The sequence below is a fragment of the Lactuca virosa genome, chromosome 8, assembly GCF_052849685.1.
Source record: "Lactuca virosa cultivar CGN04683 chromosome 8, Lactuca_virosa_CGN04683_v6, whole genome shotgun sequence".
NCBI classification, from domain to species: Eukaryota; Viridiplantae; Streptophyta; class Magnoliopsida; order Asterales; family Asteraceae; genus Lactuca; species Lactuca virosa.
In genome coordinates, this window is record NC_136433.1 from 109,608,094 (window position 1) to 109,626,233 (window position 18,140).

The following is an 18,140-nucleotide window of genomic DNA, read 5'->3' on the forward strand; positions in this document are numbered from 1 at the left end:
CAATTAATTACGAAAATGTCATACCATCTCGCGAGATTTTGACGATAAATAAAATCAAATTCTAGTCATTTATTTTTTCAATCTTAAGGCCAAAAATTGTTTTTGCGGTTCCTATTATTTTTTGAGTTCCTATTTGATCATACTTTATATATATATATATATATATATATATATATATATATATATATATATATATATATATATATTTGGCAATTTGGCATAAAGAGGGTGTTTGGGATTGGTTTTAAAACAACTTTTGATTTTTAACTTTTTCAAAAAGTCAAAAAATTGCAAAAAATTTTTGGTTGATGGAAAAGATCTTTTAAAATTACTTTTTTGTATAAAATGAAAAGTTGGGTTTTCGAAAGTCACAAATCATATCTTTTTGTATTTTTTAAAACTTTTTAACTGAAAAGTTGATTTTTACTCTAAAAGCAAATACAAACACATTTTAAAAATTTTCTTTTGGAAAAAGTCAGTAATCAAAAGTCTTTTTACAAAAAGTACTTTTGACCTTAAAAAGTAATCCCAAAAACCCCAAAGTAACAATTGAAACAATGAAAAATACTAAATTACTGGTAATCAATTTACTAATAAACAAGGTGTGGATGTTGTTGTAGAGTTATAGTTATAATATAGTTCAAAAATCACAAACAATTCTGTTTCAGTTTGAAAATTTTCTTTTTAATGGGTTTGGGTGTTCTTGTTCTAAATATCCAACCTACAACATTTTCCTTTTCAATTTGACAAACACATTGAAGACAAATTACAATCTACACATTTACATAACCTAAATAATCTATTAATCCATATTTTGAACCATAAATAATTTATCAAACATATAAATGCTTAATACACAGTCAAATATCATTTGTAAAATAAAAATAACCCTAGATAATATATTAACTCAAATTTTATTTGTAAAAAAAACAAAACTCACAATTTCGAGCTAATTTTATATGACTAAAAGTAACAAAACTTACCAAAGGTGATTCAAACCTTTTAGAACAAAAGGTATTGATTTTGACTCAATCCTTCGTTTGTCATGGAATGCATTCTAAGTCTTATCTGTTACTGTACCATAACACATATAAAAAATTTAGGCCCATTGTCATGATGAGCCATGATCAATCACCCAAGTTTCCCAAAGTCTAGTCTGACTTTTGAAATATGGTTTTTGTGGTATGTAAAAAAATTCCTACCTCTTCAGGATCTTCCCGATCTATTTTAAAAGATTATATTACATGATAATCACGAGCTATATATTTCGTGTATCATTTTTTAAATATAATTATCAACAAGTGGTATTGACAAAGACCTAGCTAGCGACCATCTCTGTCTTCCACATGCCCACTATCATCCATGTGATTGATGTTTACTTAGCCGGTGAGCCATAATAAACGCAATCGACTACTTGTCTATTTCATATGAAATAATTGGAACATTGACATGTATAAAAGCTTTTGATACGATTCTTTGCTTCAAACTGGAAAATCTATCAAAATTAATAAGGATAGACCGTTGACATGTACAAAAACTTTGAATACGTCTTTAATTCAAATGATATGTTATGAAACGAAACTAAAATGTGTTTATACTTGTTTGCAAAATTGTAGTGTGTGTTCGGCAAAAATAACTGAAAGCTGGAAGTTGGAAATTGCACTTTTACTTGTATAAGTGTGTTCGATACAAGCAGTTTAAATTTTCAGATTAAAATTACATGATATTAAAATTACATAAAAAGTGATTTGGATATAAAGTAAAATTGAAAAATAATTATGATAAATTAATTTTTCTAAACTATAATATTCAAAAGTTAAAAACCATCCAAATTTTAATACCAAATACAGCAATTAAGCTTCTAAATTGGTAAAAAAAATTATGTATATTAGTAAATGATGATTGTTTTACAAGTAAAGTATTAATACTTTTCAATTTTTTAAGGACCGAGACAAAACATTTTTTTCATATTACAAGTGTTTCGGCATTCTAAAGAAACGATATTATTGTATTATATAAATTTTGGTTTATATATATATATATATATATATATATATATATATATATATATATATATATATATATATATATATATTAAATGTTTATTATTTTGTTAGAAAATTAATAAATTATAAAACCCGTTGACGTGATTGTTTTAAATAAACACATCAAAATTGTTAAAACTATATTTAAATTTAATTGTATAAGATATATATATATATATATATATATATATATATATATATATATATATATATATATTTTGTTTCAAATAAAGACATCATAATCGTTAAAAATATGAATATGATTTATTTATTTTTAATTGTATTTATATCAATATGTTAAAATTAAAATAAAAAAAAAGAACCTTTTTGTTAAAATCTTCGTTGAAGTAGCTTTTGATTTGAAGTTTTTTATTTAACCCAAAAGTTAATAGCTTCTGCTGCTGTTGCGGAACGAAGTTTTTTTTTCTTTGAAACCAGTTTTTTCATAACTGTTAGAAGGTATAAACTCCCAAAAGCTAAACAATACACCCACGGACAATGACAAGTTATCTCCATTGACGCTTGACTCAATGATGATAGATATGAAACCGAAACAAACATATTTAATCTTTTATAAACACAACATTTTCATCCTCATATTTTTAGCCAACAATTTTTAGAGGTGATATCATATTTTCGTGAATTTCTCATTCATTAAATCTTTATTTTGGACATTTACCATGCCAAAACGGAAGTATTTTGGAAGACAACTAATAACCCATGGTCCCGTAGATATTAAGGATATCAAGGTGTTATTTTTGGAAATCATTAGTCTTTTATGTGCGCCATTGCACTTCAATTAATATTAATTATGGCTTTTAGGATTGGTTATTTTTTCCTCACATCAAACACATATTTAAAACAAAACAATCATTTGAGCAAAAGTAACATAGTAAAAGCCAATTGGGAATAGCCCAACTGGTATAGGCTTAGCCTCTTAGTATGGGAGAATGGGGATGTCAGGGTTCGATCATTGGTGCTAACAAAAATTGGAGTATTAACACTAACATCTAACCATTCAAGTTGCCGTTAAAAAAAATGAAAGATGTTAACTCTAAGAATAACCAAAACCCTAATTTAAGATGAAAACTTTTTGTACTCTATTATAGAAATTACAAAACATAAAACTACATCATAAATTAATGACTTTAACATAGTATCTCTAAATTTACTATATCTTCTTTTTAGAAGTCTAAAACCTTTATAATTTTATAAGTACTGTATACTAGTAAAAACCACTGTTTTTCTTCTCTCTTCTTTGAAACATCAATCTTTTCATGTTAAGTAAAAAACTTCATTAAACTTACATATTTCATTTCAACGAGCAGTTGAGATTTTATAGATTCAAAGTGTTAGGTGTACTTAACATATCCTCTAATTTTTCCCATGTATATTCCAACTCCAAAGCATCTTGTCTTTCAATAAAAAGTCTTTTATTTTTTGAATTAATATCTGATTTCTTTTTGCCTGGTTGAAAAAGACAAAATTATATGTAGGTATATATAAAAAGTTTAAAAAATCTGAATATTAGATTAAGTCAAACCGGTTGATCTGTGACATGTTCGGTATATCGGGTTAACTAAATAACTGGATTTTAAAACATTGTCTCGCTACCGCTGGGCTACTTAGCCAGTTAGGTTATGTTTATATGGCAAACAAATTGGACCCAATTTCAAATTAGTGTGCCTCGCTTAATAAAAATGCTAAAAGCAAACATGGTAAGCAATCAATTGGGTGCAAAGATCCAATCCAACTATACAAATCGAACTACAAATAGACTCCCAGTTAACCCAATAACAGCTACGTGAGTAAAGTAAACAACAAAACTGTACACTAAAAAAACATATCTACGTGCTGACAACAGTCTGTTCAGCCAGTATTGTCAAGTGATCCATCACCGATTGACATCCCTAATCGAGTTCCAAGAAACACCACGTAAATCCCCATAAGCCCTATCCCTAACAACTTGCTTGGCTGCATCCCATTTCTCGGCAACACCACCAGCGACCAAACCAACCCCACCACCAAAAACCCAATATTACAAAACAGCCCCACATCACCACCCATTTTATAAGACTCCGGTCTCTTGGACCATGATCCAATCAACATACAAATCCCCAAACCCACAAGCGTGTTGAACATTGGGCCCGCATAGCAACCGGATATTGCAATCTGCACGCCTTCACCGCCATTAACCGCCAATGCAACATTTGACATCAAGTCACCCATCGAGTTCCCCCATGCTAAAACTGTTAACCCAAGGATTGATGGGTTGATTCCGAATATCAGACCAAATGCTACCAATAAAGAAACTAGCTCATTGGCTATCATGTAGAACCAAACAATGCTCATAAAGAATCCTCCAACAACCCATGGAAGCACCCATTTTTGAGGTGGGTGGTTTGCGTTTGTGCATATAAACACAACCCCACCAAAGAAACAACCGACTAGTGCGCAAGCTAAGTAGATTAGCACAGCAGCTAGTCGGTTGTTACCATACACGTTGTTCCATAGGAACGCGAGGAGTGAAGGGGCTAGGGTTACGCTGGCGACAGCGTAACCTTTTGACCATCTTCCTTCCTCGATTATTGGAATTGTCAACCGTCTTGGCAATGATAACGGGAATTCTAGACATGAAAATAGTTTAGAACACGAAAGTGATGAATTGTTATGTTCTTCATCCTTCCATCCCCAAAGAGGCTTTGGGTTATCTTCCATATGTCCAAGAACCTCGGAGTAAATTGACACGTTTGAACCCCACATCCAGTGCGGAACCTTTGATTCAATCAAGAGCGGGACATCATCGGAATCCGTGAAAGACATGTTTATTGATTCAATATCTTTATTTTCGTAACCATCCATTTGAGTAACAGCCAACAACGGGACACTTATTGTCTCAATGTTCAAAATCCCATCTCTTTGTCTCAAGAACTCGTTAGCGGCAACTAAGGCGGCGTAAACAATGTAAATAAAAACAAACGCGATTGCGCCACCGACACTAACCTCTCCGATAAGCAAGATGAAAGCAAGAGAAACAACGGCAAAAAGAAACACAGATACATCTCTAATGAAACATTTCTTATCGATATTCACAACCTGATCAGCCACACAGATAGAAATAGTCCCGACAACAACACACGTCACGAAAATGGCTCCACCCAGAATACTATTGAGTCCAACATCGCCATTATCGGTGCCCACAAAAGCAGCGATGCTAGCAAATACATCAGGGGCACCGTTTCCTAATGGAAGCAAGGTGACCCCTGCGACAGTGGGTGGTAATCTCAATAAATTCGACAACTTTTCAAGAGAACAACAGAAATAATCGGCAGCTGTGTTGCCCAAAAGATAAAACAAGGCAGCAAGCCATAAAACGAGTACAATGTAACCAAAGAAAGCATGGTTTTGAGAAGAACAGTAGAAGAAGTTCATGTAATTGAAAAACCCATCGGATTTACATTGAGGGTTAGCTAATAAGAACTCACATACACTTTCATAACCTTCATGATGATTTAGTCCTGTACAATCAGGTGGGGTCTTGATACCCAAGTTTCGTGGAGTACCCAGCAAACCGACCCGGTTGGTACCCTTGTAGTTCCATTTATGGGTCTGTTGGTGAAAGCAAAACACGAGAAATACAAGGCTGAAAACACCATGCAAAGAACCACGGGAATTGAAGGGTATCCGGAAGCGGTGGTCCATTTACAACAACAGAAACCTAGTTTTATGATCTTCCTTTCCAATTTGACTAAGGAGATCAAGAAATAATGATTTGGGTAATAAGTTGAGGTAATTGGGTATCATCAGTGAAAAGAAGTGATCGCATATGATTCGATAAGATTTCGATTTCGAGAATTGAAATAGGTAAAGAAGATCAAGAATGACAGAAGTGTATAAGATCAAGGAGGCAAAACCCAAAATTGAGAAAGGGAAAGAGAGGAATTTTTAGGGCTCTTGATGTTGAAGAAGGAGAGATGAGATGACTTGTGTTTTGGTTTTTTGTGAACAGACTGAGTCGATTCGAGTGGTTCAGTTTTCATGAGAAGGTATCATTCCGATGAGTTCTGGGGTTGTCATTTTCGGCAACTAATTAAATGTGCCAAAACTCAAAAGGGTATAACCGGTATATGATTTCTTAATCATTTACGTTTAAAGATTAAAGATATGTTTTAGTGAAAAAAAATAAACACATGTTTTCATCAAGAAAATAATGCACATACTTTTTGTTTCTAAAACACACTACTTTTATTGTTTACAGTGGATGATAACATGCCCGTAAAACTTAAAATTATTTTTCCATTAATTTTTAGCTTAAAAGTATTTTCTAAAATTAATATTTAAAACTTACGTAGTTTATTTTATAACTAAATGAAAGATCTTGTCTATAAAATAAAATTTGACATTAATAACCAAAACTTTTACTCATTTAATAATAAATATTAAAATTTTACAACGAAAAAAAGAGTTCTGATTTATCAAGAAAGTCCAAAATGATATTGTTAGTCCAAGAAAGAAATAGTTATGCTCATTATGAATATGCCCTTCGAAAAATAAGGAAAAAAGTATGTTCGTTATTAATAGACAAATTTACATAAATGGTCCTTTTGGTTTTTCAAATGCATATGTTTTGTCCTTAACTTTGTTCGTTATTAATAGACAAATTTACATAAATGGTCCTTTTGGTTTTTCAAATTCATATGTTTTGTCCTTAACTTTTTTCTCTTGATGATGATGGTGTCCATGGTTTTAATGTATTACATAGTTGATCTATATGGTTTCATTTTTTTACAAATTTAATCTGAAATTACCATTTTACCTGCAACATCCTTAAAAAGTTTAGATGACAAGTTACGGTATGTAATTTTGTTAAGTTGTGTGAATTACCTAATTTAAAAGATGTGATACAAGGTTATTATGATAAAAAAATAATTTATACCCCTTTGTTTATAAATGAAAATGTAAAACTTTTTAGCATAATTAATCTAAAAGAAATTATAGTTGACTCGAATACGAATATATGGATATAAAAATCATTAAAATATGAGTATGTATGAAGAAGTTATGGTCAATTGAAGTTGGAGAGTAAAGTGCATTGCTTAAAGAAGAAAATGAGAGTTACACTGTTGCATAATGCCTTACACGGTCGTGCAAAAGGTTCGAACAGTCTAAACTTCAGTTTAATGAAGTAGATTGCTTTTTATGGCACTTTTGGGAGTATTTAGGCAAAACATGATTGTGTTTCATGTTATACAGTTGTGTAAAGGGGTCAAGGTCTAGAAAAATACATTATATCATGTGTTAAGTCGGTTACTTTCCCCTCATTTCACCACACACCGTTTGGAGACCATCTAGGGGAGATTTTAGGACCTTAATACTAAGAGGTTGATGCTCTATCCAAGGATTTCCATGAAGGACAAGAATCATGGCTTCTATATCTTGGGTTGAAGGTAACTTCTTCTTCTCAGCAAGCTTAGACAAAACTTTAATGGTGAAAGTGTAAAGGGGTGATGAGAGAGAAAGAGAGAGAGAGAGAGATGGAATCTTGATGATAATTATGTAGTAGGTGTAGTAAACATGTTTTCAAGCCTTAATATGGTTTATTGCTTGAATTTAAAGATGATGATTTTGAACCATAATTGGGTGCTTTGCTAGATACGTGAGATTGAACTGGTATCTTAATGAATTAAGGTATAAAGATAAGCTCTTCATGAAGCCTAACTAGTTTTAACCGTGAGATTGTGAAATAATGATATTATGTTATTATAGAAGATTGGAAATGAAAATATGGAATATAATAAAGCTCTTTTGAAAGAGAAGTTTTCGTATGAGCTTATTATTTTGATTAAATAGGTATTTAGGGAACATTGGTCAAGAAGCACAAAGTGAAGGATAAGGAGTGATAGTTACTCTTCACTAACTAACAATGTGTGTACATGAGGATTTTTCCCATTCGGTACATGACATAGTGTTAATAGTTTTGATTAAATTAACTATTTGAAAGAGTAAGTACAAGTTATATGATTGAAAAGATAAAGGGGTTTTTATACATTATGCTTTAAACTTGTAAATGTTTTGAAATGATAATTATTTATACTATACAAGTTGATATTGTTTTCTAGATAGAGCATGACATTTGTATGTGACTGAGTCACTAAAAAAAACTGGTCATGTATACGTTGAATGTGATTGCATAGTATAATGTAGTGTCCGGACCAAGGTTGTAAAAAATGTTTGAATACATTGAATGAGATTGCATAGTATAATGTAGTGTCCGGACCAAGGTTGTAAAAAATGTTCGACGATCGACTTGGTTAAAGGAATAATCGGTCTAGGTGAGAATTAATCGAGGACCATTAATTATTAATAAAATTATTTAAAAATAATTAATATATCCTAAGAAAATAAATATTTGAAATTTTGCAAATTTAAAACTTTGGATTTTTGAAAATTTGAAATTTTCTTTGTATAATATTTGACATTTTGAAAATTTTGGTATAATATTTGAAATTTTGAAAACGTGAATTTTTAAAAAAAAAATTCGCCAAGGACCAACGTTGACCGATATCAAAATCTATTAAGCTAGCTGGCCTAGCCTTAATCGTAATCAGTTTAAGACCGTCATTCGATTAATCGGTCGCCACGATTTGTGCAACACTGGTCTGGACAATCATGATATCCCAAGAACGAGATAAGAAAAGACTCTATAGGGACCGTATATCCATTCACGAGGTAGATGTCTAGGGATGCATGAATGGATTGAGTGTTCTCCCTATTTTGGTAAGGTTGATAGAGTGTCATTTCTATGATTAATTTTAAGGTATATATTGATACATAACAGAAGGGTTGTATGTTAATTGGTACATGAATATTTTATGTGTTGTAGAGATGTTTATTGGCATGAAAACTTGTCAATAACACTTCAGTTTTGTCAGTCAATACTACAATTTATTCATTGTTGTCACGATGTAGATTGAGTCCACGTCGCTTTAAGGGAGCTAGTTACATGAGAAATGTATTTAATAGCTTAACGACCTTGATTTTGAACGAAGTAACTTTTGCATATTCTATTCACCAGTTAGCATTTGTTTTTGTTACAAGGAATCGTGCCAACATTAATGACCTTTTTGAGTTGATTTCTCGTTTATGAAACATTATTACTTTTCCTTTTAAACATTAAGCAAAAGCATGTCGTTGTTGCTAACAATTCATTTTTTTCCTACACTTAATAAATGGTCACAAATGATTTTAACACCATATTACCCAAAAAAAAAAGACCATGATAAAGGATGAGAACCACCTTTAAACGATAAAAATTGTTATATTGAAAACTTGAGCATGGAAAATCCATATCTCGATGGAATAAGTCGTTACAAAGGTTCATAAGATAGCAACTATGAAGGTTATTTATTTTCCACAACTTTCCTAATTAATCATCAACAAGCTATTATATTTAGCATGAAGATTAATTTATGCAACACTACAAAATTGAAGGATTTATTTCAATCATAAATATGCAACTTCAAGATCTTAGCAACGTCTTTAATGAAGTGTACACAACATTACATATTACATGCTTTTATGGTTTCTTTGTGTTCAAGTAAATCTTTTCAAGCATTCAATGAGAAAGGACTAATCATAAAGGCTAAAAGCTATCATAATGAGTTCTCAAACATGACTTTAGAACACTTGGAGCAAATCTTAAAAATCATATTGTTGACTTTAGATGCAATGTTTAATAACTTAATGTAATTAGAAATTTGGCAAAAATGACGATCAAAACAAACAAGCATATAATATATTCAATGTTTAATAACTAAAAGGAAATTGAAAACTTGAAAAAAAAAATGATAGTCGAAACATATAATATATCCAATAGTATATCTTTTACAGAAATTAACACTACTTTTGCTTGTTGCTCCATTGTGGAGTGTGCATTGTCAACAATATAATTGATAAAAAAAACTATTTGTGCAATAAGATAAGTGATCAAATTATAAATAATTGTCTAGTGTCATATATTGAGAAAGAAATGTTAAACATTTAGCAACGACGCAATTATATATTATTTTCAAAATATGAAAACTCGTGAACAATTATAAGATATTGACAAATATTTTTCAAAATTACATTTTATTTTTGGTATCAAAAAGTTAATACTAAACTTATTTTAGATGATATTATTGACGCCAAATAACTTGACCCGTTTATTTTGTAACATCAATTAAAGTGTACAAGACAAAATTTTGAATCTTTGAATCCTGAATATGCCACTCCACCCACCCCTAGGAATATAAGGTACCGTTTGGTAGATGGACCGTGTGTGACGGGACTGAACAGGACTGTACTTAACAGAACTGGATTGAACAGAACAGAACATAACAAATAATCTATATAGTGTTTGGCTATATTAGAACAGAACACAACAAGACGTAGAATTTACCTTATTACCCTTTTACAAAAAATAATAATAATAACTTCATTTAATACACGTAACATCAAGAAAAATTTTAAAAAAAAATTTAAAATCATATTGATTAAAACAATTTCTAATATCAAATAATCGATATCACATCAACTCCTTAATCTAGCAGTCCAATAATTTAACTAACCGGAACAAATATTATGATCAATAGCTACACAAAAAAAAAAAAAAAAAAAAAAAAAAAAAAAAAAAACTGAAGCGATTTGGATCGTATATGTGTAAGTTTTCTTTTTGTTATGTATTTGAAGATGTACATAGGTGTCAATCATATATTTGTGTAAGATTGCCATCATCAATCTTTTGTTTTGCTCATGAAATTCGAAATATTAAATAATTAAGCAGCATTAGTAGCCCTCGTCAACTCATGGTAAATAAATTAACAAAATGTGAAATTTTTTATTATGAGGGAAAAAAGAATATTGATAATTCGCGTACCAATTTTCAAGAAACTTGATGACAAATCATCCATTGAATTGAAATGTGAAAATTTTGACTAACAAATCAAGAAATAAACATTGAACAATGTGCAATGTTTCTAGAATACCATTATATAAGATACACAAGGAAGAGACTTATCATGAAAGCTTTTGATAACGAAAAATATTGATAAGTTTGACGCTTTGCATCGAGGAATTGTTTGGGCACCGGACAGTTTCGTCAAATTGAAAGTATCGATAGATTTGTTCTATCCAGTTCCACCTTTTTGGGTGGGACTAGTTTTTTAGCAAATTGTCCCATTGACTTGGTCAATAACTTATTTAGTCCTTGTCCATTTCATGCCAAACATCATCTCAAAATTTTTGTTCTGTCCAGTTTCATCCAGTCCCACCTGTCAAACAGTACCTAAAAGTCATCTAACATGGAATTTCAAGGATTCCAACAGAATTAAATTCCGTCTGTTTAACAACCAAACAAGATAGAGAAGGAATATCGGTTTCGGATTCCATTAGAATCTACAAACCAAACACACACACACACCCTAAGGGAATGGCTGATTTCATTTCTTTAATCTCTTTGATTAAACTTATACGTAACCAATTCTCTTGTACAGGTGTCAATAAAATTCAATTTTCTTTGTTGGTATTTGACTGACTTCTGCATGGTGCCTACTTTGGAAGTTTTCAAAGTGGTCCAGCCTAGATTAAAACAGCACGAGATATTTCTGATCCTTTCAAAATACAATCACCAAATCTCACTTCCTCTTATCACCTTCCACTGAAACAACCATCAACCATAACCATGGAGTACCTTCTTGTTACACTAATCACCATTCTTGTTTCTGTACTTGCCATCACACTTCAAGTCTTCTTCCACTCTCCAATATCTCCAGACCCACTTCAATTACCTCCTTCACCACCCTTTTTCACCCCAAACAACCACTTACAGGTGACCTCCCTGATCAAAACTTCATGTTTACTTACGTTTTTTAACTGTGGATTTTTTACAGAGAGTGATCAAGCTCGGCGAAGGGATGCTGAAACAACCAGAAGATGTGTTTATAGACCAAAAAGGGGTCCTGTATACAGCTACCAGAGACGGGTGGATCAAAAGATTACATAAAAATGGAACTTTGGAGAACTGGAAGAAGATACACAACAAAAATACTTTACTTGGTTTGATCATAACAAAGAGTGGCGATCTAATCGTGTGCGATACTGAAGAGGTATTCATCCATTTACAATTTTTGAAATTTTCGGGCCAAAAATGAAACTTGATGTGATGTTGCAGGGTTTGATTAAAGTTAGTGAAGATGGTGAAGTGACAGCTTTAGCAACTCATTTAAATGGTGAAAATATAACATTTGCAGATGATTTGGCTGAAGCATCTGATGGAAGCTTATACTTCAGTGTTGCCAGCACTAAATTCGGGTTGCATAATTGGCACTTGGATTTTTTGGAGGCAAAACCACATGGACAGCTTCTTAGATATGACCCATCTACAAAGGAAACAACTTTAGTGCTTGATGGACTTGGATTTGCAAACGGGGTAGCTGTTTCTTCAGATGAAGAGTTTTTGGTGGTGTGTGAATCATGGAAGTAAGTAAAAATCGCTAACTTTTTTTTTTAAATGTTAAAGATAAACTAACCTTATGTTTTCTTAAAAAAAAACAAGATTTAGGTGTTTGAAGTACTGGCTAAAGGAGGAAAGGAGAGGGAAAGTTGAGATTTTTATTGACAATCTTCCTGGTTCACCGGACAATATCAAAGTAGCTCCTGATGGGTCATTTTGGGTGGCTTTACTTGAGGTTTTTTTAGAATAGAAAAATAACCAAAGAATAGAAGTTTGTAAATTGAAGCTAATGAAATAATTCACCTTATGCAGTTGACTTCAAGCAGGATGAAATTTGTGCATTCTTCCAAAGCGATTAAACATGTTTTAGCAACATTCCCGAAGCTGTTTGAGCAAATTAGTGCAGTCGAGAAGGGTTCAATGGTGATGAATGTTGGGAGTGATGGGAGGATTATTAAGATGCTTGATGATCCGAATGGAAAAGTGGTGTCATTTGTCACTTCTGTCCTTGAGTTTGAGGGAAATCTTTACTTGGGAAGTTTGAAGAATGACTTCATAGGAAAGTTGCCCCTTGAAACTGTGCTCTGAAGCCCTAATTTATGAGTCTACTTTGTGAAATTTAAAAGCAGTAATGATGTAATACACTTGGTAAGATGAATATTACTCAAGAAAAAGAAAAAAAACATGATATTGCTAAGATACCAACTGTAAAAAGTTGAAAGATTGAAAACAGTTGATACTAGTGAAATCTGTTTCTTTTCAGTGGTGATGGATTGCTCTCATTGTTGGTTTTTTTGTTGACAAATTCAGAGAAAGATGGGATTGGTGGCAACTTTATATCATTGTAAGTGTTTGTTGAAGGGTGTCCTGATGTAACATTTTCATCATCATCTTTTTTGTTCATCTTCATTGCATGATTTGAAATAGAGGAAGGTTCTACTTCCGTTGACTTTTTTGAAGTAGGGCTTTGACCGCTGGTGGCAAGCCTAGAAGTCAAGTCTGTAGTGTTAGCTGTTGAAAGCCACCTCACAGTACTTGCCACTTGTGATAAATAAAATGATTTCCCGGTTTTCCCGTATTTTTTGTAGCATTCATTCTCCAAGAATGTAGAAGATGTTTCAGGGTCTATCCTGCACATCCGGAAGCTTCTAGAACACCAAAAAAAATAAAAATAATAAAAAGAGAGTGGAGGGTAGGGTATGCTTACGGAAAGTTGTCGAGGCGTTGTTGCGTTTGTTTTAATGCATTTAGTAATCTTTGCTTGCAGGATTCCCTTGTTGTTTCACTTATGGCATTTTTGTCCAGTTTATTGCTCTGTTTTGGACTTTTATTTTGATAATATTTCTCTTCTGCTCGTTGTAATAATTCCATTTTTTCAATAAGTCTTGATTTTGATGATAAGGGCGTCTGTGTAAGGCCATCCACATCATCAATACCATCTGGAAGTTATACATAATTATCACTCGTAAGATTCTATTAAAAATGATAAATTTATAAAATTTATTAAACAAAATATGTACCATCATCATCATCAGATATATCATCCTCAGATGGAATTGCCTTGTCATCACGAGACCAGTATTCTGAGAATTCCACTTCACCAAACGACTTTGAGGAGCTGAGACATAACAAAAACAAACATTCATCAGGATATAACAATTTTATTAAGGAAAATAGCTTCCTAATTCCTAAATAAAACATACCTATTTATAAATATCTGTGAGTATCCGATTCTATTACGAAGAGAACACATGGTTTTAAGCTCCTCTAAGTTCTTCATCACTAAATTTGGATCTTTACATGCATCACATGTTTTCTTACACACTGATGTGGATACCTGCTTTCCAAAAGTCACATGTAAGAAGTTTCTAGACTAAAGCATGATGGAAATAAGTATTATAATAAATAATATATAGATTTACTTACCTGTTCCCCAAAACTATCAAGAATCTTTTTCCTACGACAACCAGATGTTTCACAATACTCAACCATCTACATTTATTTAATCATGGATTTGATTTTTATAACCATAATCAATAAGATAATTTAATGAATCTACAAGAAATATAAGCTTACTGAATTGAATTCATCAACTGACTTCTTTGGTGACCCATCCTGTGACTTTTTGTTATCCGCATTATTCAATATAAATTGCTGCAAGTATCTTATAGAGGACTTTAGTATGCTTGTTAATGAAAAAATGGTGAAAAGAATTATTAAAAAATAATAATAATAATCGAACCATTTTCTTGCGATCATCTATTCCATAGTACAAAATGCTTCTAGAAGGCTGTTGATCACGACCAGCTCTACCTGATTCTTGATAGAATGATACCATTGACTTTGGAATATTGAAATGACAAACAATCCTAACATCCTTTCGATCAATTCCCTAATAAGTATTGTGCATGATTTGTTATTTAATCCATTTGGAGAAAAAAATATTCGAATAAACAGAGGTGTAATATAATATTATGAAAAAAATTGCATACCATCCCAAAAGCCACTGTAGCCACTACAACTTGTGTCTTGGCAGAAATCCAATCATCCAAAACAGAAGTCCGTAATTTATTGTTCAACCCTGCATGATATGCTGAAAAACAAAAAGAAAAAAGAAGTGTTTGTAAGGAAGAAATTAAGATGATAAGTCAAAGAAAGATGAATAATTACATACCAGCACAAGAAATGCCATTTTTTGATAAATGAGAAGCCAAGTCATCACACATTGTACGTTCAAGGCAATACACAATCCCACAAACATCTCCACAGGATTTAATTAGATCAGTTAGATCATCATAAGGGTCTTTTAGAAGGTCTTTAAATCGAACTGTAAAAAATTTGAAATTTTAGTCAATGACATGGATGATTTAGAAGTAAAATACAGAAAGAAAAGAAGAAAAAAAAAAGCCAACTGATTTAACCTTCATAATATATATTTGGGCGATTAAATGACGATTTAAGGACTAGAGGGTTTTCCATGTTCAAAGACTCTATCACATCCACCTGAACCCTGCAAAGAAATAAATCAGGTAAGAATTATATACAATGAAGTATAGAAGATACAAGGTGAGAGTTAAAAAGACTCACTTGGGAACAGCAGTAGCTGTCAATGCTAATATTGGTACATCTGGCAGGCGTTTCCTCAAAGAAGCTAACTTTCTGTAGCTAGGCCTGATTATGAAAAGACTCTCTAATCAAGAACCACAAAAACTAGCACCAATGAACCATTGAACTTATATGAAGAAGCTATGTAGCAACTTGAGAAATTACCTAAAATCATGGCCCCATGTTGAAATGCAATGTGCCTGAAAAGTTGAGAAAAAATGGATAAATATTGATCAGAATTCATTTATGAATCAGTGAAATTTATAAAGTTCAAACCTCATCTACAGCTATCAGATTCAACAACCCTCTAGAATGAAGTTTTGTTAGCTTCAGCATAAATCCTGTTGTTGCAATCAATTCTGGTGTCACATAGAGTAACCTCATTGATGGATTTCCAGATTCAAGCTCCTCATGAATCTAAATTTTTTTCAAATGTTCAAGCAAATATATCTTTCAGTAAATAGTTGTTGTTGAAGTTTAAAATACCATGAGGTACACAATGTAAGATGCTAAAGTTAGGCATTACCTTATTCCTAACTTGTGAAGTCTGAGTTGAGGAGAGATATTCAGCAGCTACCCCTTTTTCCTTCAATGCCATAACTTGGTTTTCCTGGTGCAAAGTAACAATAATTTACAACACTTTGAAGTATAACATTTGACAATATCCATACACAGACACATACTGAGCAAGTAACCACACTCACCATTAAGGCTGTGATCATGGAAAAACAGTGCATTCAATCAAAAGTCAGAACCTAGCAATGATAACCAAAGAAAACGTTGTGTAGTACATGGTTCCACTTTGATAAGAATCCAAATTATGACAGACAATCTTTCACCTATTAAAGGAGAAACAACAAGCACAATGCCTCGTTTTGCTAGAGCAGGGATTTGATAACAAATCGACTTCCCACCACCAGTTGGCATCAGACAGAAACAATCCCTTCCTGCATAAAAATTGAGGCCCAAGAACAACTTATTTCCCCAATTTCATGTTATGGAAACTTGAAAATGGATACTTTAACAGATTTCAAGAAGCCTAGACACTATTACTGCAGAAAAAAAAAACAAAAAAGGGAATATGAATACAGAACCAGATAAGACAGCTTCTATGGCTTCCAACTGCTTTCCTCGATACTCAGGATGCCCAAAATGCCATCTCAAGAGCTTCGTTAGAGCTTCTTTCCCAGAATTTTGCTTCTCCTTGCTAATAGTTTTCGCAGGCAGTAGCGCTTTCTTCATTACCACTGTTTGAATAAAAAATTGCATTTGTGAACTTCATATAATCAGTCTTCAAAGATTGAACGCTAGAATATTAATTTGCGTTGCCTACGATTTAAATCAAGAATTTCCGACTAGACGAATCAATTGGTGAGGAAAATTTATCGAATTTTCAAACATTTTACATGCAATGATCGTTGGTGATGGTTATAAGAAATTGTCGTTATGTGTAATAAGCGAAAGAAAGAAACCTGGATTCGCCGATTATGTAGCCGGAATATGGAGAAAATCAGTGAAGGTACCCATACGCAAGGGTTTTATTTATGCAGAAGGACATGTCATAGGCTCATAGCAAATCAAGGGTGTGTCTTCTGTTCGACGCCGTATTGTAACACTAGAACTTATTTTTATTTCTGATTTGTCTTCAAACTCAAAGTTAGTTATACGAGCGGGTCGGGTAAAGTTATACACTTGGACCGGATAAAATAAGATTGAAGTCATGTGTGAGAGACTAATTTATTTTTTAAGTTTATTGTAATTTGTAAAGTGTAAATTGGAATTTACAAAAGTAGTTTTTTAATAAGTTAGTTTGAGATAATTTATTGTTATGTTATTTTTATAAAGTTTTTATTATTTGAAAAAGTTTTTGGAAAGTTTTTACAATTAAAGAAAAGGTTTCTTAGAGAGTCACTTCAATCAATTATTTTTCTTTAAATCTTTTAATTTATTATAGATTTTAGGGTTAATGCCTAATTTTTTGTTGGTTTTACTAAAAATCATATTTTGTGTCCATTAATGCCTCAAATTTGTAGGTTTTTTATTTGCCATTTACCTAGTTTCTAGGTGATTTTCATGCATAGGTGTCGTAACATAGACTACACGTGGCTGCCACGTCAGCATGTTTTGTTTTCTGCAAAATAAAAACGCCTTAGGAATAAAACGAACCATTTAGGAATCGAAGACACGACCTTCGGTTCTCATATGGCGACTGACTTACCACTAAGCCGCACACGATTTTTGTGGATGTATTGCTCAGAAAGGATATATAATGTCTATAAATTTGATTTAATTGGGGGAAAATGCAATATTGTGTTGAATAATTATATACAATCTACTTTTCTCATTTAATTATCATCGTCTGCGCCGCTAAGCTTTTTTGTATGGTAAAGTTAATTCTTTTAAAGACTATATCCGAAGATCTAGGGGATATAACATTACTATGCATGATCTGTTGTACTCTATTAAGAAGCTCTACCGCATCCGGCGCAAGGAAACCA

General features: G+C 32.2%; 2 protein-coding genes and 1 pseudogene across 2 annotated transcripts; 1 reads left to right on the forward strand and 2 right to left on the reverse strand.

The window, feature by feature from the left end:
• Positions 1 to 3,749: 3,749 nt before the first annotated feature.
• On the reverse strand, positions 3,750 to 6,120 carry LOC145132990 (cation/calcium exchanger 4 pseudogene; annotated as a pseudogene).
• A 5,569-nt stretch (positions 6,121 to 11,689) lies between these two features.
• LOC145129581 (protein STRICTOSIDINE SYNTHASE-LIKE 5-like) lies at positions 11,690 to 13,440 on the forward strand. The gene is made up of 5 exons (XM_079064341.1): positions 11,690 to 11,913; positions 11,975 to 12,190; positions 12,256 to 12,563; positions 12,640 to 12,772; positions 12,850 to 13,440. Exons 1-5 carry the CDS (start codon positions 11,767 to 11,769, stop codon positions 13,123 to 13,125), a joined length of 1,080 nt encoding a protein of 359 aa, XP_078920467.1. The 5' UTR covers positions 11,690 to 11,766; the 3' UTR covers positions 13,126 to 13,440.
• On the reverse strand, positions 13,175 to 17,258 carry RECQL3 (DEAD/DEAH box RNA helicase family protein). The gene is made up of 18 exons (XM_079064342.1): positions 17,115 to 17,258; positions 16,737 to 16,889; positions 16,482 to 16,589; positions 16,347 to 16,354; positions 16,169 to 16,252; positions 15,919 to 16,059; positions 15,808 to 15,842; positions 15,625 to 15,708; positions 15,459 to 15,547; positions 15,212 to 15,364; positions 15,030 to 15,130; positions 14,780 to 14,929; positions 14,614 to 14,691; positions 14,464 to 14,529; positions 14,241 to 14,374; positions 14,058 to 14,155; positions 13,745 to 13,976; positions 13,175 to 13,667 (listed from the first exon to the last, which is right to left on the reverse strand). Exons 2-18 carry the CDS (start codon positions 16,882 to 16,884, stop codon positions 13,277 to 13,279), a joined length of 2,100 nt encoding a protein of 699 aa, XP_078920468.1. The 5' UTR covers positions 16,885 to 16,889; positions 17,115 to 17,258; the 3' UTR covers positions 13,175 to 13,276.
• Positions 17,259 to 18,140: the final 882 nt, after the last annotated feature.